Genomic DNA, 26,802 nt, shown 5'->3' with positions numbered 1-26,802 from the left:
AAAGGCGGAGATAGCAGTAGCACCTCCATGCTCTGGACACTACGCTGACAGACACAGCAAACCTTCTTGCCACAGCTCACATTGATGTGTCATCCTGGATGAGCTGCACTACCTGAGCCACTTGTGTGGGTTGTAGACTCCGTCTCATGCTACCACTAGAGTGAAAGCACCGCCAGCATTCAAAAGTGACCAAAACATCAGCCAGGAAGCATAGGAACTGAGAAGTGGTCTGTGGTCCCCACCTGCAGAACCACTTCTTTATTGGGGGTGTCTTGCTAATTGCCTATAATTTCCACCTGTTGTCTATTCCATCTGCACAACAGCATGTGAAATTTGTCAATCAGTGTTGCTTATTAAGTGGACAGTTTGATTTCACAGAAGTGTGATTGACTTGGAGTTACATTGTGGTGTTTAAGTGTTCCCTTTATTTTTTTGAGCAGTGTATTTCAAAACTCATGGATAATTGAATATTAATCCCCCCAAAATGTGATACACGCTACTGTAGTGCTAACAAATGTTTTCGAAATTCACACAGTCATGAGAGCCAGGAATTGTATTCAGTTGATGGAGTCTACATGCAGAATACATTCAGTATGATTGTGTGTGTTTGTGTGTGTGTGTGGCTATTCGATAAGTGTTTTGGTCTGTAAGTGGCATGATCTTGGAACTGTTAATACGTTGAAGCTCCTGGTGGACAGGCTCTGTAGGTCAGCAGTCTGCTCTGCTGCACTACAGCTCCTCTGAACCAGTGAGTCATGTTGCATACCACATGACTCACCACTTTCGCCAAGTGAGTCATCTCTAACAAAAGCGCCTCATATGGAGGAGGCTGAGGGGGAACCAGGAACCTCTTTCAGAGAAATTATTTTTTATAAAATTGCAGTAAATGGTCATATGATACATTTCTTCATGCTGTCCGCTATCAGCTTCTCCGAATCTGTCTCGTCATTAGCCTAGTTTGTGAGCGTACACGTGTGTTCTGTTTTCTGATAACCATGAATTGGTGAGGATTGTATAGCATAGTGGTGTTCAATGCAATTTGTCGTCATTGTCCTATCCTTTGCAAGAATTCTCTCACATTTCTCATATTCCCAGCCATCTTGGCAGAGAACTTAAAGCAGCATAGTGTTGTGCATTTAATCTGTTTTTGAATCATCCCCCCAAAAAATAATGTATTCACTTTCTTGTTATCTGACAGACATGTCCTCCATGGCTGTTTCACAATACACCCCCCCCCCCCCCCCCCCCCCTCCCCCCAGAATTTGATTTGAACTCCAAGGCCTTCTACTCTCTGGCTTTCCTTGTGTTTTACTAATCCTGCTATATCAATTGAAGTCTTAGTCAATTTTGTTGTAGAATTCATAGTGAATCTTTGCTGTGGCTCTAAAGTATAATTCCTTTCTCGCTCACTGTTAAACAGAAGCCATGCCGAAGACCCGGGAGAGCAATGGGGAGTTTTATTAACCTATACAGCTGTTTGTCCTTGGCCAACACATGCTTTCTCATGCTTAGGCTATAATAAAACCATAATGACAGGCATAGAGGCTGAGACGCACAAATAAGAAGTGATCGTTGTCTTGGGCATGTGATCTCTGAGGCAATGGAGACTGATTTGGTTTGGAGCTCTCGTATTGTGGCGGTCTCTCGCCCTCTCAGCTGAACAGTTCTGATTGATGAAGCGCACGCAGTGTCTCCTGCAGGATATAGGGTTGACATGGTTTCTGTGGATTTTTGGCGTATGGCTGTCACTCATTGTGAATATTATGTATTGTACAATGGCGGTGTGTACCCCCTTAGACGTATTAGTAATCCTATTTCTATGGTTTTGTGTGCATGGCCCCTTTTTTAAGGGGAGCCTGTGTCTGCTGGCTGGCTGTTTTCTGGGGCCCCTAAGTGAAGGTGTCTCTGTCAGATGAGTGACGCTCGGCAGAGGCAGCAACTGGGACTTGTGTTTCATCTCCCCTCATACAGCTCTGGAGCAGACATGCAAATCCGCTTTTAATGAGCGCAGCCTGTGGTGTGTGTGTGTGTGTGTGTGTGTGTGTAGGGGGATGGGGATATGCTCAGGAATTTTAAAGTGGGGTAAAAGGAAGGTAAGGTTAGTAACCGACAGCAGCGTGCCAGAGCAGAATGGGAGAAAAAGGCTTTGTAATCTGTGAGGGAGGTTGAGGGGTATGTCAGATGTGATAGGAAGTCTCCTCTCTCGACTCGCGCATTCATTAGCCCCTCTGATATCTGACGTGGCTCCCTCTCTTTGGTGCTAAAACACTCTGGGGTGAAGCTGCAAAGGGTTTTTTGGTGATTACATTTCCAACCAGCATCAACAATAATGCACATTGCTTCACGCAGAGAATTACTGTGAGGGCTTTGAAAGTTTTTTTTTTTTTTTTTTTTTTTTTTTTTGATTCGTCTGGATGTTTTAGAATCCCCTACCTCCCCCCCGTACGCGTCTGCAGTACATTCAGGTTTTCCAAGCCATTACAGTAATGGCAGGGACATAACAGCTTTTAGTCTTGCTGTGGACTTTGCTACAAAGCGTGCAGGGTACTTTTACCTGATCTTTGGAAAGTGATAATCCATCAGGGGTGCATGTCATGTGACGTCTGATGTTCGGTCATGACATATAGCTCTCTGGAGCCGTGATGCAGATGAGCTTTGCGCTGTCTGTAAAGATCCTGGATCAATGTACGATTTATCGCCTTCAGCCGTTGTCATATAATGTTAATACACTGAGGACTTAAGACTTTTTTTTGATGAGCTTTTGCAAATCGATCGGCGGTGAACAACCTCATCAGCTGCCACTGACTTGATCGGAATTTCCCTGGAGGTCCTTATAGCCCTGCGAAATGGCTGCGCTCACTAGGTGGTTTCTATAAAATACTAGACCAATTTGTACAAAATCTCCACAGTAGTGCAATTAGACAACCCAGAGACTTATCGCTCTATAAATAATGTCATAAAATATTGGATAAATGATACATGGTGGCTATGATGACAACACACTCAGTGTAGTCCACTGCTTTATGCGCCTCCCAGATGTTTCTAACCACACGTCTACAAACAGCCTTGACGCAGCTGTTTCATGGGAGGAGCAGAGGGCGTTCCACACCAGTCTGTCCCACGAGTACAGTTCGCTAATGACCAGATTCAGGAATTGTCAAGCAGCCCCCATGCCTTCCTCCCCTCCATAAAGTGCGAGTTCCATAGCAGAAGCATGCTTCTCCTCACTGCCTGCATGGGTTTCTGCCTTCTCTCTGACAACACCAGTTTCAGATTACCACCTGGCTATGGCTGCGTCCTAACACTGGAGGGAGTTCCTCTGTCTGTCTTGACAGCCAGGCTACCGTAGCGTTGAGTCATGTCACTGGACACAACACTGTGGTGCTGTTCTCCTGAAGCTGCTGCCATGTGGGAGTGGTGGCTGGTGGCTTTGTTCTGTTGCCTTGCAGCTTCAATGTAAGTAAACAAGTTCAGCAAGCCAGGTCTGGGCAGGAGACTTGATTGTCTGCAACACTGTATTGTTCAGTTTTTATTATTATTATAAAACATTTTAAAAAATCATTTCCAACTGTGTGGACTGGTCAGCAGGTGGAGTGATCTCTCAGATCAGATCTGTGATCAGCGACGTGTCGGCAGTGGCTCTGCCAGGCAGTATGAGTTCAGTCCCCATGGTGATTTCACAGTCTGATACTGCTGCACAGCGGCTGTTCGGACAGCGTGTCTGAAATTTCCATTGCTTCATTTGAACATCGTGCACTTGGCTTTGGGAGATGATTTTTGCTTACTTTGAGCTTTTTTAAAATCTAAATCGTATACCTGGTCTCATGATAAATCCTCTGGGTTAGTGATGCCCTATTGTGCTGTTTGATGAGCAATGCCATGTTGATTCCCTTTTGCCTGGAGGTATTTGAACAGCAAAGGCCTAGAACAACAATGACTCGTACAGTTACCTTCTCTCCTCTCCTCCTCCACACCCAGGTAAACAGTGTGGTCTCTTGGAAACCAAACGCGTTGACGCAACCTGGAACAGGGTGTGTGGGAGGGATGATGTTGACAGGTGGCGATGCTGAATGCCTGTCTATCTCCGACTCTCAGTCACTCACATGGCCTAAAGCTTCCAGGAAGCTGCCTTCTGAAGTTGCTCAGTCTCAGCCAGGTAGAGGGCAGGAAGCCGTGCTACTCCAGCTAGTCTTGTTATAGACTCCATCCGCTCAAGTCCTACTGTTCTCTCTGCTGCCGCACGGCAAGGGGTACGGATGCACCGAGTCTGGAACCAAGCCACCCGACTGCTAAATAGTTGGTGCATAAAGGGTTAATGCAGATCGATTAAGTCTTTTGACTCCTCACACATGCTGCTGTTAATGTTTATCTAACCTGTTGCCTAGTCACTTTGTCCCTGCCTTTTTTAATGTTCATATCTTCCTCAATTACCTCACATCGGGCTCCCGAGTGGCGCAGCGGTCTAAGGCACTGCATCTCAGTGCTAGACGCATCACTACAGACCCTGGTTCGATTCCAGGCTGTATCACAACCGGCCGTGATTGGGAGTCCCATAGGGCGGTGCACAATTGGCCCAGCATTGTCGGGGTTTGGCCAGTGTAGGCTGTCATTGTAAATAGGAATTTGTTCTTAACTGACTTGCCTAGTTAAATAAACAATAAAAACATGGATTTGTTAGTCATGTGTGTGTGTGTGTATATAGCTAAGTTATTGTTAGTCATTGTGTATTTATTCCTTGTTAATATTTTATTTATTTATCTTTTTCCCTTTCTCTGCATTGTTGGGAAGGGCCCACAAGTTTCCATTTCACAGTTCATCTACACCTGTTGTTTACAAAGCACGTGACAAATCGAATTTGATTTGGAAGGCTTCCAGAGAATACCTGAGGAGTTTCTAACCAGGTTTGACCATGGCTGAGTCCTGGTGACTGACTCCTGGTGTCCCTGGTCCACTCCACAGCTGATTGTGGTTTCTCCACTCTCTGTCAACTCTCTCATTTTACTAGGGCTAACGGAACACACAGCAGCAGTCTCACTCTCGAATGGAATGGGATCGCTCTCCAGAAAGAATGTAGAGCTCTGTAATGGATGATTTGTTTCTCCTGGCAGTGAATATGGGCCACCGATGGACTGTCTGTGCTGGCTGTAACCCAGTGATGGGGGGGTCACTCACAGATCTAGTGATGGCATGCTGTCCCCCTTGCGCGCACATCCGCAGAACGCTCCGACGTCACATCAAGCAGCACTCTGCAAAGATGGCCTCCTCAGCCTGCCTGCCCTGCGCCAAATGGCTACGCTGTCTGAGCAGAGGCTAAGCTGACGCTCCAACAAAAGATGAAACTATTGACCTGTGACTTAATCCTCTAATCTCCGCTGTTATTGTGCAACCACAAATGCAGAGGCATTATCGTTCCAGGGAAAGGGCACGGTTTTATGACGGGTGGCCCAGCCAGCCCCTTTGCAATGTGCCATGAATGCCCATCATGCTCTTATTGTGCATGGTCACTCTAGCATAAGCTTTATCTTAGTCAATTACTGTCTGTAAGGCTGCAGCCTGTTCCATACTATTTTTGTTGTGTGTTTGTGTTTATCTGTTTGTGGGCTGTGCTGCATGCGTTTTTCCACTGGCTACTGGGCGGCGTTATCTCATGCAGGGTAGAGGGTACAGTGGCGTTTTATTTATTTATTTTTAAAGAGGGAGGGGAGGGAGGTGCAGTAAAACGCTGAAATGGAACTCGGAGTCAAAGAGCAGCTCTTCAACAGCATCCAGTTCCGTCAGGCAGTGAACTCCTTTTAATAAGCTGTTCATTATTTCTGAGAGAGTGGATATTGATTAAAAAGCAAAGCGGTTTTAATTTTCAACTCAAATGTTAATGCCATCCCAGGTGAAGACATTTTTTTCGGCTTACGTGAGGAGAACCTCTAACGACTGAACCAAAGTGCCTTATTCTCCCAGTTAGAATGGCGTTGTATTTATATTTGAAGCACTAAATAGGCCTGACTAGTGTTGTAACTATATGTTGCGCTAGTATCACTCTCCGTCTTTCCACAACCTCGTGTGCTGCCTAGCCTGAACCCTGTCTCCATTTTGAAAGTCAGGACATTATTCCAGCTCCTGTGGATGTGATTTTTGAGCTTTCTCTGCCCACCCAGGTAATTCCTTCGACTCACGCTTTGGCAACTTCATCTTGTTCTCGTTATTTAACACGTTTCAGTTGCCGCGAGGAAGAGCGCTTGTGCACCGTTATTTGTGAAGGCGGTGATATGGGATTTCCAAACGCTCAACGTGGTGCTGGAACTCCATGTCAAGACGAAGCAGCTTATTCTGGCAGAGTCCACGCGTTTTTTTTTTTTTAATTGCAGGAAAACTTCCTGATTGTGAGTTTGCTGTATCTCTACTGATGTGACACTGGAGCCAATCATATCTGGTCCAGAGGCAGTGCCAGCGCCTCCCTCCTTACCCCAGTGCCTGGAATTTAATTGTGGCCTATAGGATGCGATCTGGGGAATGCTGATGAGGGGAAAGGCTCAAGAATGCCACCAAAACAGTCCTCCTGCCAGTCCCTTAAGTGGTCTATTTGGGATTCAGCAGCAGCCCCTCTCTGTCCTGTCTGTCTTTCTCTGTGTCCTGTCTGTCTCTCTGTCTCCCGCTCCGGCTGCCAGGCTGGCGTGGAGTCGAGCTCCCCAGGGGAAGAGTGTTAATGCAGGCCCTCAGGCCCAGGGACCAGGGTAATTGGGTTTGCATGGTCGGTGTCAGGGCACCCCCACCGCTCCCTACACAAAGGCCACCTCCCAGCCAAGCTGTTAGGGACAGAAACACAAACCCCTCCTGATCACTGGTGTAATTCATTGGAAAGGCTTATTGAATTACTGGAATGCTGTATGTGCTTTTTTTGTGTGTGTGTGTGAGGACCTGCTGCAGATTGCACAATGAGCTTGAGGGCCTTGTTTGCCTGCCTGCGTGCGCAGCTCTCTCCAAGCCCAGGCTCTGAACACTACCGTGAATAACGGCAGACTGCTAATTTCTAATATCCCCAAACGGCGTAATTACTGCAGCTTCCATTCAGAATCCTTTTTCTCTTGTTTTCAAGTACCCAGGGGGTCGTGTTAGCTTTCCTTACGTCTGCTGTTTCAAAACAGACCGTCCAGAAATCTGCGTCTTTAAACCCTGTTTCAACTGCGTTTTTATGATTTTTTTTTGTTTTCTTCTATAGCTGTACCCCCCTGATCGCTATTGTTTACATTCTCAGACACTACGTTAGTACAATGCACGGCCATCCTATGTCTGTTTATCATGGAGCGAATGCAGCCGGCTACATTTTCCGAATGTTTTGCTTGAAGTTGAGCTCGCATTTTACCGGAGAAGAGTAGGCTACAAGAGGATAAATACCAGAGAAAAGTAGCTCCACATCAGTCAGAGCGCTGTCTGCTGATAGAATGCCAGTTCCTGGATTCTCATTCAAGTGCAGAAGTGCAAATGAAGCTTAAAATGAATCTGATTCTGAGCAGAGATTTCAATAACCATTTTACATCTGTTTACAATACCCAGCAAGGTATTTCTTACGCCTGAAAAATCACAATCGGCGTTAACGCGACCCCTGGTGTCTGTTTGACCAGGTCTTGATGTGGGGTGGGGGTGGGGGGTCACAGTCTGTCTGCGCTGTAACCTCATGACAGCCTTGAGGCTGGAGCTGCATGGCTGGGCCTCATCCAACTCCGACTGTATTGGCTGGCCTGGTGTCAGCTGCCTGCTACGGCTTATGTAGCCAGACATGCACATCCATGCGGCCTATTATACTCTGGTTGGTTTGATGCTGAGTGCTTCGAGCACCCCCACTAGTATGTTTTTGCTCAGTGCAACAAGAGCCAAGTTGTTCATGTCAACGTGGCATGAAAAGGGCAAGCGGGCAAAGACTAGTCTTTTTCGACCTGGATATGTGTAGTGTTTTTTTAAAACGCTTTTGTCCTGAATTGAAATGATCACCTCACCTCTGTTTTGGTAAGAAGCTGAGCGGTGGGAGAAAAGCAACCGCTCTCAATTTCATACAGCGCCGTGGCTGCGAAGACTGGCCATCCATGATATTAACGTTTTACCCGTTTTTTTTTTTTAAGGTTAGTGTTTGTTTACATTTACTTTGTTCACAAACATTGGAGTAAATTTTGCTTGGTCATGAGGTATTTACAAGTTATATTCTTTTAAGAATCAATGGGATATTATAAATCCAAACATTTCAGCAACCAAGGCTTTAAACTGCCTCACACACACAGCATGGTGGCAATCTCCACTGATTGGCAGAATAGTTATGGAGTATGGTGTTAAGTCACTGGCGAGGTGGGAGCAGGTGAACTGAGAGAACCCACTTCCCCTACAGTATACCATAGACTGCTTCACATAACCACCCAACCAATTAAATAGACCGGTTCCCAACACTGAAACAGAACTCCAAATGCACAGTTAGCAGCTATCTGCAAACACAGGCCCTGTCTCTGAGCCCAGCTTGGCTGCGGGCTACAATAAGCTGAACAATGTGTTCAGCAGTTTGAGCAGTGAAGCGATAATTGACACATCCTAAAAAATGCAAGTAAGGATTGGGTTATTAATGCTCCCTCTCTTCCTGGCGGTGGTTTCAACGGCACCATTAAGCCTTTAATTGAGAAGGAAGATTGAAATTAAAAGTCGTTGCCTTGGCACTGCCATTACCTACTTGATTTTTTTTAAATGAAGATGAAACCCCCTTGGGGGTGTACACACGACACGATTACAAACGTGAGCATTCCAATCACAATGGCCAGCCGTGTTCTTCCAAAAATAACTCTCAATAAGCCGTTTGCTTCCAGGACTGGGGAAAAAGTGAGGAATCTCCCTTTTTGAGTGACAGACAGGTGAGCGGGGTTCTAAGAAAACAAGGGCTTTTCAAGCAGTGGAATAAGGCTGTTGATATAGAAGGTATGGCCTGGGTTTCGGTCGAGAGTGAAGATGATACCAAAAGCTTGTTACCAGGTTACATCACTGTTGTGAGTTGTGTGCCAGATCTTCAGGCGTAGCAGAGGGGGACTCGCTGAGCCATTCCCGTCTCTTTCGCCAAGTTACATTACACCTTTTTTTTTTTTTTTTGTGTGTCATTTAACAGACTCTCTTATCCAGCGTGACTTACAGGTGAAATTAGGGTTAAGTGCCTTGCTCAAGGGCACATCAACAGATGTTTCACCTAGTCTGCTCTTCTTCGGTTACTGGCTCAGTGCTGTTAACCGCTAGGCTACCTGCCATCCCTCCCACTACAGGAAGATATCTCTTATAACCGCAAGCTTTTCTCTTTCTCGTCTTAGTTTCTCTGTACTCTCTCTCTCTCTCTCTCTCTCCAACATGCTCAGGGGCAGCATTTAATCACCGGTGGTGTAAATATTTACTGTTGAGTTTTTAACTACCGATGACTGTGTTGGGTCTTAAGGAGATGTGCAGCACTATCATGGCCATGGGTCTCATGGTCTTGTGTAGCCAGGCAGACATATGCTGTGCTGAGGTGTTAAGTGTGACAGATGCATGGCTGGAGTGAATTGGGGGGGGGGGGGGGGATATTCATTGCAGATATGTGCATTAGAAGGAACACTGGTCTGGTACCTATCAAGAGTTTTGCGTCTGGAAGTGTGACTGAGAATGTGGAGTCTGGATATCCCTTTCTCCGGGATAGGGAATGATTCAGGGTTCTGGATATCTACAGGTTTCCTTAGCTAGGTAAAGAGAATGTGGTAAGCATTAGGTACCAGGAAATGTAGCCTATATGGAACTATAAGCAGGTACTAAAACGACGGCTTGCCAAGTGTAAGGCTATGCAGCAGACAGTGGGAAGGGGTGAGTTTCAAACCCAATTCTTTCCGCTCCATCTCAAGACCGTGAAGGTGTCATCTACTGTGACGGTATGGCGAGGACGGCAGGCTCCATCATTAGTCACCCTGTTGCCTCAGAGGATGACGCCTACAGACAAAAGGGTTTGGCACTACGCAATGGCTGCACTGTGTTTGAGCCACATCAGACTTATTGACAGTGAGGCATGACTGAATCACTGTCGGTGCTCTGCGTAATAAAAAGGTAGGGAACTTGTTGGATTAAGATATTTCAATACCAAATCTGCCATTAATCTGAGGGGGATAAAACCCTTCAAGCGCCACTGAATAGAAACTAATTTGACGAGGCGTTTATTCCTCTGTTGTAAAACGCGCCCCAGAGCACCACACTCAAAACAAATTACAGTTGAGGAAAAACCCTGGTTTGTGAAAGCGACAGTGACAGACTCAGCTGGATCAAAGCGGTTCCATGTGTGGAGTGGTAATCTCCTCCCTGGGTCTCCTAAGTGTCGGAGCCTGAACTCTCTGGCCTCTGGATGGTCCTGGCCTTGGCTGCCTCTCACAGAGCTTTGGCCTGATGAAGGCAGAGGCGCTGCTGCCGCTCTTCATCATTCCTGCCCCAGCCAGGGTTCGCCAATGTAAGACGATCGGCCTTGCAGATTCTGAAACATCTGGATCATTAGCATAGGGTCAAATGGCGTTCGTCTAAGTGTTGCGGGTGGAGCCACTCATCAACCTGCCGTCTGTCAGCTTGCTGGCCTCATGGCAAGCTAACGGGGTCTGGCTGCATCCTAGCCCTGCTTCATCATCCTATTGTAAGGATGCAGCGGATCACTGCTGCTGAGCCACAGGTTAGAGCCAGCTACAGACACACTGAGTGAGAGATGCAGGGGAAAGTCTGCTAGTTGTATTTCAGGGTATTGTGGCTTGTGTTACAATGTAATTGGTGGTAGAACAATTAGAGATTCGTATTTTCAATGGTACATAAAAATAATGAGAATAGTGTGTTTTAATTTGATCTCGGAGAGGGTTGGTTACCCTGCTATCTCTTTTAAAGTGGAAAATGACTCATTAGCAGGACGTGACTCACCTTTTTCATTTCAATTAAAACGGGTGCCTCCAGAGCCACTGTGGCATTTGGTCGTTTCAGGTAATAAAGCAGCAGTGAGCTTGCATAAGTGCTGCTACTACGTCTCCTCTCACAGATCAGGGTCTTAGTTACCACTAGGCTGAGGCTCTAGTCAGTGACTTGCTGCAGCGTATAGCCTTGTCTCTGTGAAGGGCATTCCTGCTGCTCCTCAAACCCTCCGAGTTCTGGGAGGTATTTATTACAGCAGGGTGGGCGTGTGAGCAACACACACACACACACAGTGGAGATTCCTCTCTTTCTCCTGCGGGGCTTTCTCCCCCACCATAGTGCAGTGCTTTACAGGGGCTTGTTTTGCATGGCTGCCTGCCTTCACCTAGCTATGCCTGTAACTTTAGGCCCCTCTCTTCTGCTGCTATTTTAAGCCAGAGAGGGCATCGAGCCCAGCAAGAGGGGCTGTTTGTGTGCAAATCAAGGCGGATACAAAGGGCCGAGCATAGGCTAGGACGGTTGGCATGATGACACAGGGCTGGTTGTTTACGGCAGAGGCTCCGCCTGGGGGAGGAGGGTTTACTAGCCTGCAGTCAGAATTCCTCCTGAGCCATTCCCCCATTTGGCTGGCAGTTGTGAAAACAATTCTCCCTCTAGTATTTAACTCCGCGTCAGCTCTATGGGCAGCAGGGAGCGTGAATGTGCTAACTTGCAGGGGTGGTGGGATATCTTTTTATTTTAACAGGTAAGTTGACTGAACACATTCTCATTTACAGCAACGGCCTGGGGAATAGTTACAGAGGAGAGGGATGAATGAGCCAATCTTAAACTAGGGATCATAAGGTGACCATGATGGTATGAAGGCCAGATTGGGAATTTAGCCAGGACACTGGGGTTAACACCCCTACTCTTACGATAAGTGCCATTGAGTCTTTAGCGACCACCGAGAGTCAGGGCCGATGTTTAACGCCCCATCCGAAAGACGGCACCCTACACAGGGGCAATGTCCCCAATCACTGCCCTGGGGCATTGTAATTTTTTTTTTTTTAATTACAAAGGGTGCCTCCTCCTGGCCCTCCACCTCTACTTCCAGCAGCATCTGGTCTCCCATCCAGGGACTAACCCTGCTTAGCTTCAGAAGCAAGCCAGTGGGATGCTGCTGGCTCCTGGACTTGAGTTCCTGTGTGCTGGCCTGGTATTGGGATTATGGAGTGTGTGTCAGACAGCCTTGTGTGGTATTGTGAACCATCTCTGTAACAAAATATGTGGCACAGCGTTGACTACCAGTATGTGGATTTAAGGCTAGGCTGAGTCAATCAAACCTACCTGTTTTTCTAGTATCCTGTAAAACGGGAAGCATCCATATGTTTTGAAAGTACCTAAAACCAATCAGACATTTACCTTTTTACTACAGGGAATATGATACTAATTTAATGCAGTATATCTAGCTAGTTGCCAGACATGGTCTTTTTTTTATGCTCACCAACCTCATTGTTAAAGTGTAATTTCAAAATGTGTGTAGTTGGACTGAACCCTGCCTGTCTTATCTTCTAGGCCTCACTCAGAGACCGCTAGACAGCTGAGCTGGGGGAGCCTTGCCCTCAGCCTCCACTCACCTCACCTGGCCTGCTTTCCACCCATCAACACCCCCCCGCCCCCCCCCCAGCCTAGCCCAGCCTGCCGTCGCTATGACGTCGGAGCTGGAGAGTAGTCTGACCTCCATGGATTGGCTGCCTCAGCTGACCATGCGGGCTGCCATCCAGAAGGCGGATGCCCAGGGGGGCCACGGGGGGCAGGGCATGGGCAAGAAGAACGCCATGCTGGACCCCAACACCACGCTGGACCAGGAGGAGGTCCAGCAACACAAAGATGGCAAGCCGCCCTACAGCTACGCCAGCCTCATCACCTTCGCCATCAACAGCTCGCCAAAGAAGAAGATGACTCTGAGCGAGATCTACCAGTGGATCTGTGACAACTTCCCTTACTACCGGGAGGCAGGCAGCGGCTGGAAGGTACGTACTGTAAGAGGACAGACAGACGAGCTGGAGTAGAAAGGATGTCAATTCCCAGCTGATGACATCACCCGGTGTCTGTGTGTGGTTTTGGAATGCTATCGAGTTAGTTTTGTAGACATCGAGTTGGACGTGAAAGCTCAATGTCATTAATAACAAGCACCACACTGTAATTTCCCGTAAAGCTCAAAGCGAACTGTACATCTTTTGAATAAAAAAATTAAATAAAAATAGGAGCAGCCCTGCGAGAACTGTGAAGTGTAAAATTCTGGATTAATATTCAGAGATGTCCCGATCTGAGCAAACAAAGACTAAATAACTCATTCATGGGTGGTATTATTCATTGCAGATGCCTTGATAGGGAGAAGGCCGTTGTGTAGGAGAGCGCCAGTGCTGTGTCATCATCTCAAGGAGCACATGATCAACACAGATGAAGCTATGCTGATTGCCTTTTAAAGAGCCCAGATGGAAAGTGATACAAGAATGAGTTTTCCAATCAGTAGACATTTATAGGAAGTAGGATGTGCGGCACTGGTTTATTGCAGTCAGACATGATGTATGCAGCCCATTTCCTGTGTGCGTCTATGTGGGGAGGGGATAAGAAAGTATCCAGCATTAAATGGGTTGATTTGGCTTCATTTCAACCATGTTGATATGCAATGTCTTAGATTTTAGATTGAGATTTTAGTGGGATCCCCATTAGCTGACGCCAGTGGCGACAGCTAGTCTTCCTCTGGTCCGGCGCAAAAAAAACAAATATATTAGACAAATACTTTTACTACATTTTTGTCATAACTAGGTTTATTTTATTTAAAAGGTAATTTGCTATTTGCCTGAGTCATTTGAGATTAATATGATCGTGGGGGGTGGGGGGGGGGGGGTTCTAAGGTGACGAATGGAGTTGTTTTAAGCTGGTCATACTATGGATCATTTAGCTTTTTGATTATGAATTTTAGGGCCCCTTTATATATAAAAAATTATAACAATTATTTGATAAAATATTGAATTTGGCATTTACTAGTATAGCCCATAAATGGCAAACAATGTATCATAAGAAACAAGGTTGAGGTGTTTCCCCTGTATCTAGGAGATCAGGAAATATATATATGGGATGCTCTGGATCGACAATGTGTTCCAGTTCCCACCAAATATCCAGCTACTTCGCACAGCCATTGAAGAGGAGTGGGACAAGATTCCACAGGCCACAGTCAACGTGATCAACTCTATGTGAAGGAGATGTCGTGCTGCACGAGGCAAACACCAGATACTGTCTTTCTGATCCACACCACTACCTATTTTAATGCATCTGTGACCAAGACTCCTCTGTACTCCCAGTCATGAGAGATCCATAGATTAGGGCCTAATGAATTTATTTCAATTGACTGATTTCCCGTTATGAACTGTAACTCAGTAAAGTCTTTGAAATTGTTGTGTAAAAAAACATTGTTCCGTATAGATTTGTCTAGGTGAAATAATGAATATTTAGGCTACCCCCATCTTCCATTATGTTCATATTCAGATAGCCATTTTCAACTAACCCTACTACCCCCCCCACACACACACACACACACACCATCATAACAGTCAAGGGAGGTAAATAACAAGGGGGTAAATAACAGTGGTTTCCTTTGAAAGTGGGAAAATGGGATCTTTCCAAAAATGCCAGACGTATTACTGTACTCCTCATATTCAACAAATAGCATTTTGTTCTTCCCATAGGAAAAAAGCAACCACAACTCTCATTTGCGGACTGCGGCGTGGCAGCCGCAACACCGATGAGTGAAAAGCAGCACACATGGGAAAATAGAGCTTCTGATGTGATCAAAGCAAAAATAGCCTACATGAAAGTACGAGAGAGCGTAAACATTGTTTCTAGTTGAGGTTAGTTGCAAGTCAAGTGTCCTGGATTCGCATCAGTTTAAAAGATTGAAGTGACCACCTGGGAGCTGTGAGGGAGAGCCGGGCAGATCCGCTCGATCAGACCACACGACTGAAAGATGCCGATGCATTGCATTAAATATTGTGCATGTTTAGGATTTGACAAAACGGATGAAATGGAGTTTCTTGTCAAATTAAATGTCCAGTAGGCTCATGTGGAATTCTCGTCACACTTTTGTCAACTAAAATTTGTAAAAGTTATTGGGGTTCTTTTTCGGGGCATCTCATTATTGTCAGTTTTAGTTAGTTATTGGCGATGAAATTAACACAGAGTCAATCTCTCCTCTACTTTGAGCTAAGAGAGACTGACATGCTTACTGTCGAAATTGCAGAGGTTACTAAGGAGTGGTGGATTGTGGGCTGGGTGGTAACCTTGCAGTTAAGAGATCGGGCCAGTAACCAAAAGGTTGCTGGTTTGAATCCCGAGCTGACTAGGTTAAATCTGTCTGTGCCCTTGAGAAAAGCACTTAATCCTAATTGCTCCTGTAAATTGCTCTGGATAAGAGCATCTGCTAAATGACAAACAAAACACATTGTTAGCCTACACAGTTTGAACATGGGTAAAAATAACTACTGTATGGTGGTGAAATGTATTTAGGTTGACTATTGCGGCTGTGATGTGAAAAATGTGGTATCACTACGCATGTTTTGCGGTCTATTCATTCATAATTTACATTTTCAAAGACAAAGTCTTTTTAGATGATGGTGAAACATGGTAATCACAGGAGCAACAGCGTTTAATTCAATTAGCCCGCTGATAGTCCTGAGAATATGATCTGTATACACCTAATATAACTTCTTTTCGAACGCTTTTAAAACACGGAAACCAAACGTGGAGACTATGGATACGACGTCCTCCGTGCTAATGCATTATCATAATTCGTATGCGCGTCACTAGAAATTCCTACATTAGCACATTTCTGTTAACTGAAACATCCTGACAAAATACCACATATTTCTGGGCCTTATGTGCCTGAACCTAAACTGCTAAGGGGGGGAAAAAAACCTGTAACTGATATTATTGGTTGCCCAATCAGTCAGTCTAGATGCAGTTCTTTTGAAATGAATACCGGGATGTGTTCAAAACACCAGGCATCTGAGCAGTTATTCAAATTGCATAGGCTATTCACTGCAGTTTCCAGCCTAGAGTTTTATACTGACTAGAAAACAATAACATTCTTCATTACATTGTATTGTAACGTATGGTAGCTTTTCCAGCTGTGTACCCCTGGACTGGTAGGGAGCGCACTCAGCGCAGCCTCTGGAGGCACATAATGTAGCTACCTATGATTTCGTTATCTAATAAATGTTTTATTTCGCTGTGTAAATTGACTTGATATATTCACTGCGGTATTAGGCCTAACATTGAGCTTATATGAATTCTGGTCTAATATGCCTACACTTCTACCTAGGCTGTAGATTACATCTCCAGCCTGTCTTTGTTCTGTTGCACAATTATGCACCTGGCCTCGCCGCTGCCATGGTTATTCCTGGAGTCCCAGGAAAAGTCAGACTACAAAAGCTTGTTGGACACTTATTTCAAATGTAGTTTTTTGCCTAATAGCCTATTGGAGGAGAGATTTGCGCTTGATTACTGAATGTAAAATAGGCTACAGCATTAAGAACGGGCAGGGAGATGGAAAGGGGAAGTTCGTACGCCTACTTTAGGCAATTATTATCTTAACACTGATAAAATACACCGTATGAGTGGCCTGCTATGGTACCTTGTCCTTCGAAACTGTCAAGAATATACCCAAACTCATCCAAATGGTTGCTACGTCACTGCAGTTTACAACCTATGGACAATAATTGTGTATTCACTAGATGACCATAATAAATTCCTCGTCGCCCTGTTGTAGCCCAGGTATAGCAGTTGTTGTCTAAAAACATGCATAATCACTAGTGGAACTTTGCGTTCCCAGGGACCACAGATCTCAATTTTATTTTTTTCCCCCCTTGCACTTTGACGGGTAAATATTGCCCTAATATACACTGCTCAAAAAAATAAAGGGAACACTAAAATAACACAGCCTAGATCTGAATGAATGAAATATTCTTATTAAATACTTTTTTCTTTACGTAGTTGAATGTGCTGACAACAAAATCACACACATTATCAATGGAAATCAAATTTATCAACCCATGGAGGTCTGGATTTGGAGTCACACTCAAAATTAAAGTGGAAAACCACACTACAGGCTGATCCAACTTTGATGTAATGTCCTTAAAACAAGTCAAAATGAGAATCAGTAGTGTGTGTGTGTGGCCTCCACGTGCCTGTATGACCTCCCTACAACGCCTGGGCATGCTCCTGATGAGGTGGCGGATGGTCTCCTGAGGGATCTCCTCCCAGACCTGGACTAAAGCATCCGCCAGCTCCTGGACAGTCTGTGGTGCAACGTGGCGTTGGTGGATGGAGCGAGACATGATGTCCCAGATGTGCTCAATTGGATTCAGGTCTGGGGAACGGGCAGGCCAGTCCATAGCATCAATGCCTTCCTCTTGTAGGAACTGCTGACACACTCCAGCCACATGAGGTCTAGCATTGTCTTGCATTAGGAGGAACCCAGGGCCAACCGCACCAGCATATGGTCTCACAAGGGGTCTGAGGATCTCATCTCTGTACCTAATGGCAGTCAGGCTACCTCTGGCGAGCACATGGAGGGCTGTGCGGCCCCCCCCAAAGAAATGCCACCCCACACCATGACTGACCCACCGGTCATGCTGGAGGATGTTGCAGGCAGCAGAACGTTCTCCACGGTGTCTCCAGACTGTCACGTGCTCAGTGTGAACCTGCTTTCATCTGTGAAGAGCACAGGGCCCCAGCGGCGAATTTGCCAATCTTGGTGTTCTCTGGCAAATGCCAAACGGTGTTGGGCTGTAAGCACAACCCCCACCTGTGGACGTCGGGCCCTCATGCCACCCTCGTGGAGTCTGTTTTTGACCGTTTGAGCAGACACATGCACATTTGTGGCCTGCTGGAGGTCATTTTGCAGGGCTCTCGCAGTGCTACTCCTTGCACAAAGGCGGCGGTAGCGGTCCTGCTGCTGGGTTGTTGCCCTCCTACGGCCTCCTCCACGTCTCCTGATGTACTGGCCTGTCTCCTGGTAGCGCCTCCATGCTCTGGACACTACGCCGACAGACACAGCAAACCTTCTTGCCACAGCTCGCATTGATGTGTCATCCTGGATGAGCTGCACTACCTGAGCCACTTGTGTGGGTTGTAGACTCATGCTCTCATGCTACCACTAGAGTGAAAGCACCGCCAGCATTCAAAAGTGACCAAAAGCTAATGAATGGCCTAATATAGGTAACTAATATTTAGTTTCTTACCTCAGCTACACATCACAAGCCTCTGTTAGAGCTGTTCCTGTGCTCAACAGGCTCTAGGCTATGCAAGCCTCTCCGATAATAGGCCAGTCCTCTCTTCGTGAAATCCCATGAAAGCTATAGGCTACCAAAGCTATGGGATTTTTTTATTTTTATTTTTTTAAATACTTTTTTGATATTTCAAGCCTAATGGCCTATTTTGGGGAAAGAAGCAGGCTTACTTTTACTAATTTGCTGAATGTAAAACAGGCCTACAGCATATAAAATGCATGTAGGGGAAAGTTGAGGACAAAGTGCATTGGTGTGATCACTTTTGGCCATTTATGATAACACTGTTACGTAGCCTAGATGAGCACAGTGAAAGACCCAGAGGAATTGACAACTGTTAGAAAAATGGAAATCCCTAGCCCAGCCTAAATAGCGGTTTTTGGTTGAATTGCGACATAAAATAAAAAATATTATTTTTAAATAGAAGTTACTATATATATTATTTTTCCTTAGGCCTACATGTACATTAAAGTATTATTTTCAGTTGTCACTGACCAACACGCACTGAATGGTCTGAATCAGTGTGTTAAGTGCCATGAATGGTCTTGTTGCCACCTTTTTAATCGGCAACATGTAATAGGATGTGTTGCTCAGTCGACCGGTGCAGGACTGTAGAACGATGAACTTTCTTGTGGATACTCACCAACATTTTCTAGTCCTGTAGCCTATAGTTTTATCGTTGTTTTTATAGTTATTGGCTTGATGGCCCTTAAACTTCTTACGGCTGAAATCCCGTTAACGGGATCAATTTGACAACTGCCAGTGAAAGTGCAGGGTGCCAAATTCAAACTGAAATATCACAATTAAAATTCCTCAAACATACAAGTATTATACACCGTTTTAAAGACAAACTTGTTGTTAATCCCACAGTGTCTGATTTGAAAAAGGCTTTAAAGCGAAAGGACACCAAACGATTGTTAGGTCAGCACCTAGTCACAGAAAAACCCTGCCATTTTCCCAGCCAAACAGAGGAGTCACAAAAAGCAGAAATGGAGAAATTCATCACTAACATTTTGATCTTCATCAGATGACTCTCATAGGACTTGATGTTACTCAATACATATTTTGTTCGATAAGGTTCATATTTATATCCAAAAATCTCAGTTTACATTGGCGTGTTATGTTCAGTATTGTTTTGCTTCCAAAACATCTGGTGATTTTGCAGAGAGCCACATCAATTTATAGAAATACTCTTCATAAATGTTGATGAAAATACAAGTGTTATACATGGAATTAAAGATATACTTCTTCTTAATGCAACCGCTGTGTCAGATTTCAAAAAAGCTTTACGGAAAAAGCACACCATGCAATAATCTGAGTACAGTGCTGAGACCAAAACAAGCCATACAGATACACGCCATGTTGTGGAGTCAACAGAAGTCAGAAATAGCATTATAAATATTCATTTAACTTTGATCTTCATCGGAATGCACTCCCAGGAATCCCAGTTCCACAATAAATGTTAGTTTTGTTCGATAAAGTCTATGTCCAAATACCTCCTTTTTGTTCTCGTTTAGTTCACAAATCCAAATTCACAAGGGGCAGGCACTTATTTCAGACGACAGTTCCATTACAGTTCGTTGAATCTGCTTCTATCTTTAGGATGTTTTTCATAAATCTTCAATAATATTCCAACTGGACAATTCCTTTTTCTTTAGAAAGGAAAAGGAACACAGCTAACTCTCACGGGTGCACGCGAGACTGAGCACATGGCATTCTGCCAGACACCTGACTCAAACAGCTCTTATTCTCTCCCTCTTTGCAGTAGAAGCCTGAAACAAGGTTCTAAAGACTGTTGACATCTAGTGGAAGCCTTAGGAAGTCCAATTGGACCAATTTTTTTCACTGTATATTGGATAGGCAAAGACTTGAAAACATACAGACCTCAGATTTCCCACCTCCTGGTTGGATTTTTTTCTCAGGTTTTTGCCTGCCATATGAGTTCTGTTATACTCAGACATCATTCAAACAGTTTTAGAAAATTCAGAGTTTTCTATCCAAATTTAATAATATGCATATATTAGCATCTGGGCCTGAGTAGCCCAGAAGCTAATATATGCATATTATTAAATTCAAAAGTGTTCAAACAAAAGTGACCAAAAGCTAATGAATGGCCTAATATAGGTAACTAATATTTAGTTTCTTACCTCAGCTACACATCACAAGCCTCTGTTAGAGCTGTTCCTGTGCTCAACAGGCTCTAGGCTATGCAAGCCTCTCCGATAATAGGCCAGTCCTCTCTTCGTGAAATCCCATGAAAGCTATAGGCTACCAAAGCTATGGGATTTTTTTATTTTTATTTTTTTAAATACTTTTTTGATATTTCAAGCCTAATGGCCTATTTTGGGGAAAGAAGCAGGCTTACTTTTACTAATTTGCTGAATGTAAAACAGGCCTACAGCATATAAAATGCATGTAGGGGAAAGTTGAGGACAAAGTGCATTGGTGTGATCACTTTTGGCCATTTATGATAACACTGTTACGTAGCCTAGATGAGCACAGTGAAAGACCCAGAGGAATTGACAACTGTTAGAAAAATGGAAATCCCTAGCCCAGCCTAAATAGCGGTTTTTGGTTGAATTGCGACATAAAATAAAAAATATTATTTTTAAATAGAAGTTACTATATATATTATTTTTCCTTAGGCCTACATGTACATTAAAGTATTATTTTCAGTTGTCACTGACCAACACGCACTGAATGGTCTGAATCAGTGTGTTAAGTGCCATGAATGGTCTTGTTGCCACCTTTTTAATCGGCAACATGTAATAGGATGTGTTGCTCAGTCGACCGGTGCAGGACTGTAGAACGATGAACTTTCTTGTGGATACTCACCAACATTTTCTAGTCCTGTAGCCTATAGTTTTATCGTTGTTTTTATAGTTATTGGCTTGATGGCCCTTAAACTTCTTACGGCTGAAATCCCGTTAACGGGATCAATTTGACAACTGCCAGTGAAAGTGCAGGGTGCCAAATTCAAACTGAAATATCACAATTAAAATTCCTCAAACATACAAGTATTATACACCGTTTTAAAGACAAACTTGTTGTTAATCCCACAGTGTCTGATTTGAAAAAGGCTTTAAAGCGAAAGGACACCAAACGATTGTTAGGTCAGCACCTAGTCACAGAAAAACCCTGCCATTTTCCCAGCCAAACAGAGGAGTCACAAAAAGCAGAAATGGAGAAATTCATCACTAACATTTTGATCTTCATCAGATGACTCTCATAGGACTTGATGTTACTCAATACATATTTTGTTCGATAAGGTTCATATTTATATCCAAAAATCTCAGTTTACATTGGCGTGTTATGTTCAGTATTGTTTTGCTTCCAAAACATCTGGTGATTTTGCAGAGAGCCACATCAATTTATAGAAATACTCTTCATAAATGTTGATGAAAATACAAGTGTTATACATGGAATTAAAGATATACTTCTTCTTAATGCAACCGCTGTGTCAGATTTCAAAAAAGCTTTACGGAAAAAGCACACCATGCAATAATCTGAGTACAGTGCTGAGACCAAAACAAGCCATACAGATACACGCCATGTTGTGGAGTCAACAGAAGTCAGAAATAGCATTATAAATATTCATTTAACTTTGATCTTCATCGGAATGCACTCCCAGGAATCCCAGTTCCACAATAAATGTTAGTTTTGTTCGATAAAGTCTATGTCCAAATACCTCCTTTTTGTTCTCGTTTAGTTCACAAATCCAAATTCACAAGGGGCAGGCACTTATTTCAGACGACAGTTCCATTACAGTTCGTTGAATCTGCTTCTATCTTTAGGATGTTTTTCATAAATCTTCAATAATATTCCAACTGGACAATTCCTTTTTCTTTAGAAAGGAAAAGGAACACAGCTAACTCTCACGGGTGCACGCGAGACTGAGCACATGGCATTCTGCCAGACACCTGACTCAAACAGCTCTTATTCTCTCCCTCTTTGCAGTAGAAGCCTGAAACAAGGTTCTAAAGACTGTTGACATCTAGTGGAAGCCTTAGGAAGTCCAATTGGACCAATTTTTTTCACTGTATATTGGATAGGCAAAGACTTGAAAACATACAGACCTCAGATTTCCCACCTCCTGGTTGGATTTTTTTCTCAGGTTTTTGCCTGCCATATGAGTTCTGTTATACTCAGACATCATTCAAACAGTTTTAGAAAATTCAGAGTTTTCTATCCAAATTTAATAATATGCATATATTAGCATCTGGGCCTGAGTAGCCCAGAAGCTAATATATGCATATTATTAAATTCAAAAGTGTTCAAACAAAAGTGACCAAAAGCTAATGAATGGCCTAATATAGGTAACTAATATTTAGTTTCTTACCTCAGCTACACATCACAAGCCTCTGTTAGAGCTGTTCCTGTGCTCAACAGGCTCTAGGCTATGCAAGCCTCTCCGATAATAGGCCAGTCCTCTCTTCGTGAAATCCCATGAAAGCTATAGGCTACCAAAGCTATGGGATTTTTTTATTTTTATTTTTTTAAATACTTTTTTGATATTTCAAGCCTAATGGCCTATTTTGGGGAAAGAAGCAGGCTTACTTTTACTAATTTGCTGAATGTAAAACAGGCCTACAGCATATAAAATGCATGTAGGGGAAAGTTGAGGACAAAGTGCATTGGTGTGATCACTTTTGGCCATTTATGATAACACTGTTACGTAGCCTAGATGAGCACAGTGAAAGACCCAGAGGAATTGACAACTGTTAGAAAAATGGAAATCCCTAGCCCAGCCTAAATAGCGGTTTTTGGTTGAATTGCGACATAAAATAAAAAATATTATTTTTAAATAGAAGTTACTATATATATTATTTTTCCTTAGGCCTACATGTACATTAAAGTATTATTTTCAGTTGTCACTGACCAACACGCACTGAATGGTCTGAATCAGTGTGTTAAGTGCCATGAATGGTCTTGTTGCCACCTTTTTAATCGGCAACATGTAATAGGATGTGTTGCTCAGTCGACCGGTGCAGGACTGTAGAACGATGAACTTTCTTGTGGATACTCACCAACATTTTCTAGTCCTGTAGCCTATAGTTTTATCGTTGTTTTTATAGTTATTGGCTTGATGGCCCTTAAACTTCTTACGGCTGAAATCCCGTTAACGGGATCAATTTGACAACTGCCAGTGAAAGTGCAGGGTGCCAAATTCAAACTGAAATATCACAATTAAAATTCCTCAAACATACAAGTATTATACACCGTTTTAAAGACAAACTTGTTGTTAATCCCACAGTGTCTGATTTGAAAAAGGCTTTAAAGCGAAAGGACACCAAACGATTGTTAGGTCAGCACCTAGTCACAGAAAAACCCTGCCATTTTCCCAGCCAAACAGAGGAGTCACAAAAAGCAGAAATGGAGAAATTCATCACTAACATTTTGATCTTCATCAGATGACTCTCATAGGACTTGATGTTACTCAATACATATTTTGTTCGATAAGGTTCATATTTATATCCAAAAATCTCAGTTTACATTGGCGTGTTATGTTCAGTATTGTTTTGCTTCCAAAACATCTGGTGATTTTGCAGAGAGCCACATCAATTTATAGAAATACTCTTCATAAATGTTGATGAAAATACAAGTGTTATACATGGAATTAAAGATATACTTCTTCTTAATGCAACCGCTGTGTCAGATTTCAAAAAAGCTTTACGGAAAAAGCACACCATGCAATAATCTGAGTACAGTGCTGAGACCAAAACAAGCCATACAGATACACGCCATGTTGTGGAGTCAACAGAAGTCAGAAATAGCATTATAAATATTCATTTAACTTTGATCTTCATCGGAATGCACTCCCAGGAATCCCAGTTCCACAATAAATGTTAGTTTTGTTCGATAAAGTCTATGTCCAAATACCTCCTTTTTGTTCTCGTTTAGTTCACAAATCCAAATTCACAAGGGGCAGGCACTTATTTCAGACGACAGTTCCATTACAGTTCGTTGAATCTGCTTCTATCTTTAGGATGTTTTTCATAAATCTTCAATAATATTCCAACTGGACAATTCCTTTTTCTTTAGAAAGGAAAAGGAACACAGCTAACTCTCACGGGTGCACGCGAGACTGAGCACATGGCATTCTGCCAGACACCTGACTCAAACAGCTCTTATTCTCTCCCTCTTTGCAGTAGAAGCCTGAAACAAGGTTCTAAAGACTGTTGACATCTAGTGGAAGCCTTAGGAAGTCCAATTGGACCAATTTTTTTCACTGTATATTGGATAGGCAAAGACTTGAAAACATACAGACCTCAGATTTCCCACCTCCTGGTTGGATTTTTTTCTCAGGTTTTTGCCTGCCATATGAGTTCTGTTATACTCAGACATCATTCAAACAGTTTTAGAAAATTCAGAGTTTTCTATCCAAATTTAATAATATGCATATATTAGCTTCTGGGCCTGAGTAGCAGGCAGTTTACTCTGGGCACCTTATTCATCCAAGCTACTCAATACTGCCCCCCAGCCATAAGAAGTTAAAACCTCTCAAGGATCGGAACCTTTTTTTCAATTTTCGCCTCAAAATGGCATAACCAACTAACTGCCTGTAGCTCAGGACCTGAAGCAAGGCTATGTAAACTCAGCCAAAAAAAAAGAAACGTCTTCTCACTGTCAACTGTGTTCATTTTCAGCAAACTTAACATGTGTAAATATTTGTATGAACATAAGATTCAACAACGGATATATAAACTGAATAAGTTCCACAGACGTGACTAACAGAAATTGAATGATGTGTCTCTGAACAGAGGGGGTTAACCTTTCTGATCTCCCCATCCCGGATCCGGGATCGTGAATACAGACTCAAGCTCATTACCATAACGCAACGTTAACTATTCATGAAAATCGCAAATGAAATGAAATAAATATGCTAGCTCTCAAGCTTAGCCTTTTGTTAACAACACTGTCATCTCAGATTTTCAAAATATGCTTCTCAACCATTGCAAAACAAGCATTTGTGTAACAGTATTGATGGCTAACGTAGCATTTAGCATTAGCATTCAGCTGGCAACATTTACACAAAAAAACAGAAAAGCATTCAAATAAAATCATTTACCTTTGAAGAACTTCAGATGTTTTCAATGAGGAGACTCTCAGATAGCAAATGTTCAGTTTTTCCTGAAAGATTATTTGTTTAGGACAAATCGCTCCGTTTTCTGCGTCACGTTTAGCTATGAAAAAACCCCTGTATCCAGGATTGTGTAAATCTATCAGCAAGCTCATTAGCATAACACAACGTTAACTATTCATGAAAATCGCAAATGAAATGAAATAAATATGCCATCTCTCAAGCTTAGCCTTTTGTAAACAACACTGTCATCTCAGATTTTCAAAATATGCTTCTCAACCATAGGAAAACAATCATTTGTGTAAAAGTAGCTAGCTAGCGTTAGCATTTCGCGTTAGCATTTAGCGTTAGCATTAGCGTTAGCATCCAGCACGCAACATTAACAAAAACATAAAAGCCTTCAAATAAAATAATTTACCTTTGAAGAACTTCTGACGTTTTCAATGAGGATACTCTCAGTTAGATAGCAGATGCTCAGTTTTTCCAAAAAGATTCCTTGTGTATTAGAAATAGCTCCGTTTTATACATCACATTTGGCTACCAAAAAAAATCCGAAAATTCATTCCTCAAAACGCGAACTTTTTTCCAAATTAACTCCATAATATCGACTGAAAACATGGCAAACGTTGTTTAGAATCAATCATCAAGGTGTTTTTCACATATCTCTTCATTGATACATCGTTCTTGGACACATGCTTTCTCCCCTGAATCAAATGGTAAAGTAGAAGCAGCTGGCAATTGCGCACCGAATTCGACGCAGGACACCAGGCGGACACTTGGAAAATGTAGTCTCTTATGGTCAATCTTCCAATGATATGCCTACAAATACGTCACAATGCTGCTAAGACCTTGGGCGAACGACAGAAAGTGTAGGCTCATTCGTTGCGCAATCACAGCCATATAAGGAGAGAATGGAAAACAGAGCTTCAGAAATTCTGCTAATTCCTGGGTGATGCATCATCTTGGTTTCGCCTGTAGAATGAGTTCTGGGGCACTTACAGACAAAATCTTTGCAGATTCTGAAACTTCAGAGTGTTTTCCTTCCAAAACAGTCAAGAATATGCATAGTCGAGCATCTTTTCGTGACAAAATATCGCGCTTAAAACGGGAACGTTTTTTATCCAAAAATGAAATAGCGCCCCTAGAGCTCTAACAGGTTAAAATCAAAAGTAATTCTCAATCTCGTGTGGACACCAGCTGCATTAAGTGCTGCAGTGCATCTCCTCAAGCACTGCACCAGATTTACCATTTATTGCTGTGAGATGTTACCCCACTCTTCCACCAAGGCACCTGCAAGTTCCCAGACATTTCTGGGGGGGGGGGGGGGGATGAACGGCCCTAGCCCTCACCCTCCGATCCAACAGGTTCCAGACGTAATCAATGGGATTGAGATCCGGGCTCTTCGCTGGCCATGGCAGAACACTGACATTCCTGTCTTGCAGGAAATCACACACAGAAAGGGCAGTATGGCTG

General features: G+C 43.4%; 1 protein-coding gene across 1 annotated transcript in view; it reads left to right on the top strand.

The window, feature by feature from the left end:
* LOC110527824 (forkhead box protein J3) overlaps nucleotides 1-26,802 on the top strand; it is a 91,765-nt gene that overhangs the window by 15,624 nt on the left and 49,339 nt on the right. Inside the window, exon 2 of the mRNA XM_021609355.2 lies at nucleotides 12,475-12,932. Coding sequence (XP_021465030.1) covers nucleotides 12,609-12,932 — 324 coding nt within the window. The 5' untranslated portion in view covers nucleotides 12,475-12,608. The remainder of the gene's footprint in view (nucleotides 1-12,474; nucleotides 12,933-26,802) is intronic.

Source organism: Oncorhynchus mykiss, chromosome 7 (genome assembly GCF_013265735.2).
Source record: "Oncorhynchus mykiss isolate Arlee chromosome 7, USDA_OmykA_1.1, whole genome shotgun sequence".
NCBI classification, from domain to species: Eukaryota; Metazoa; Chordata; class Actinopteri; order Salmoniformes; family Salmonidae; genus Oncorhynchus; species Oncorhynchus mykiss.
This window is presented reverse-complemented; position numbering and strand designations above follow the sequence as displayed.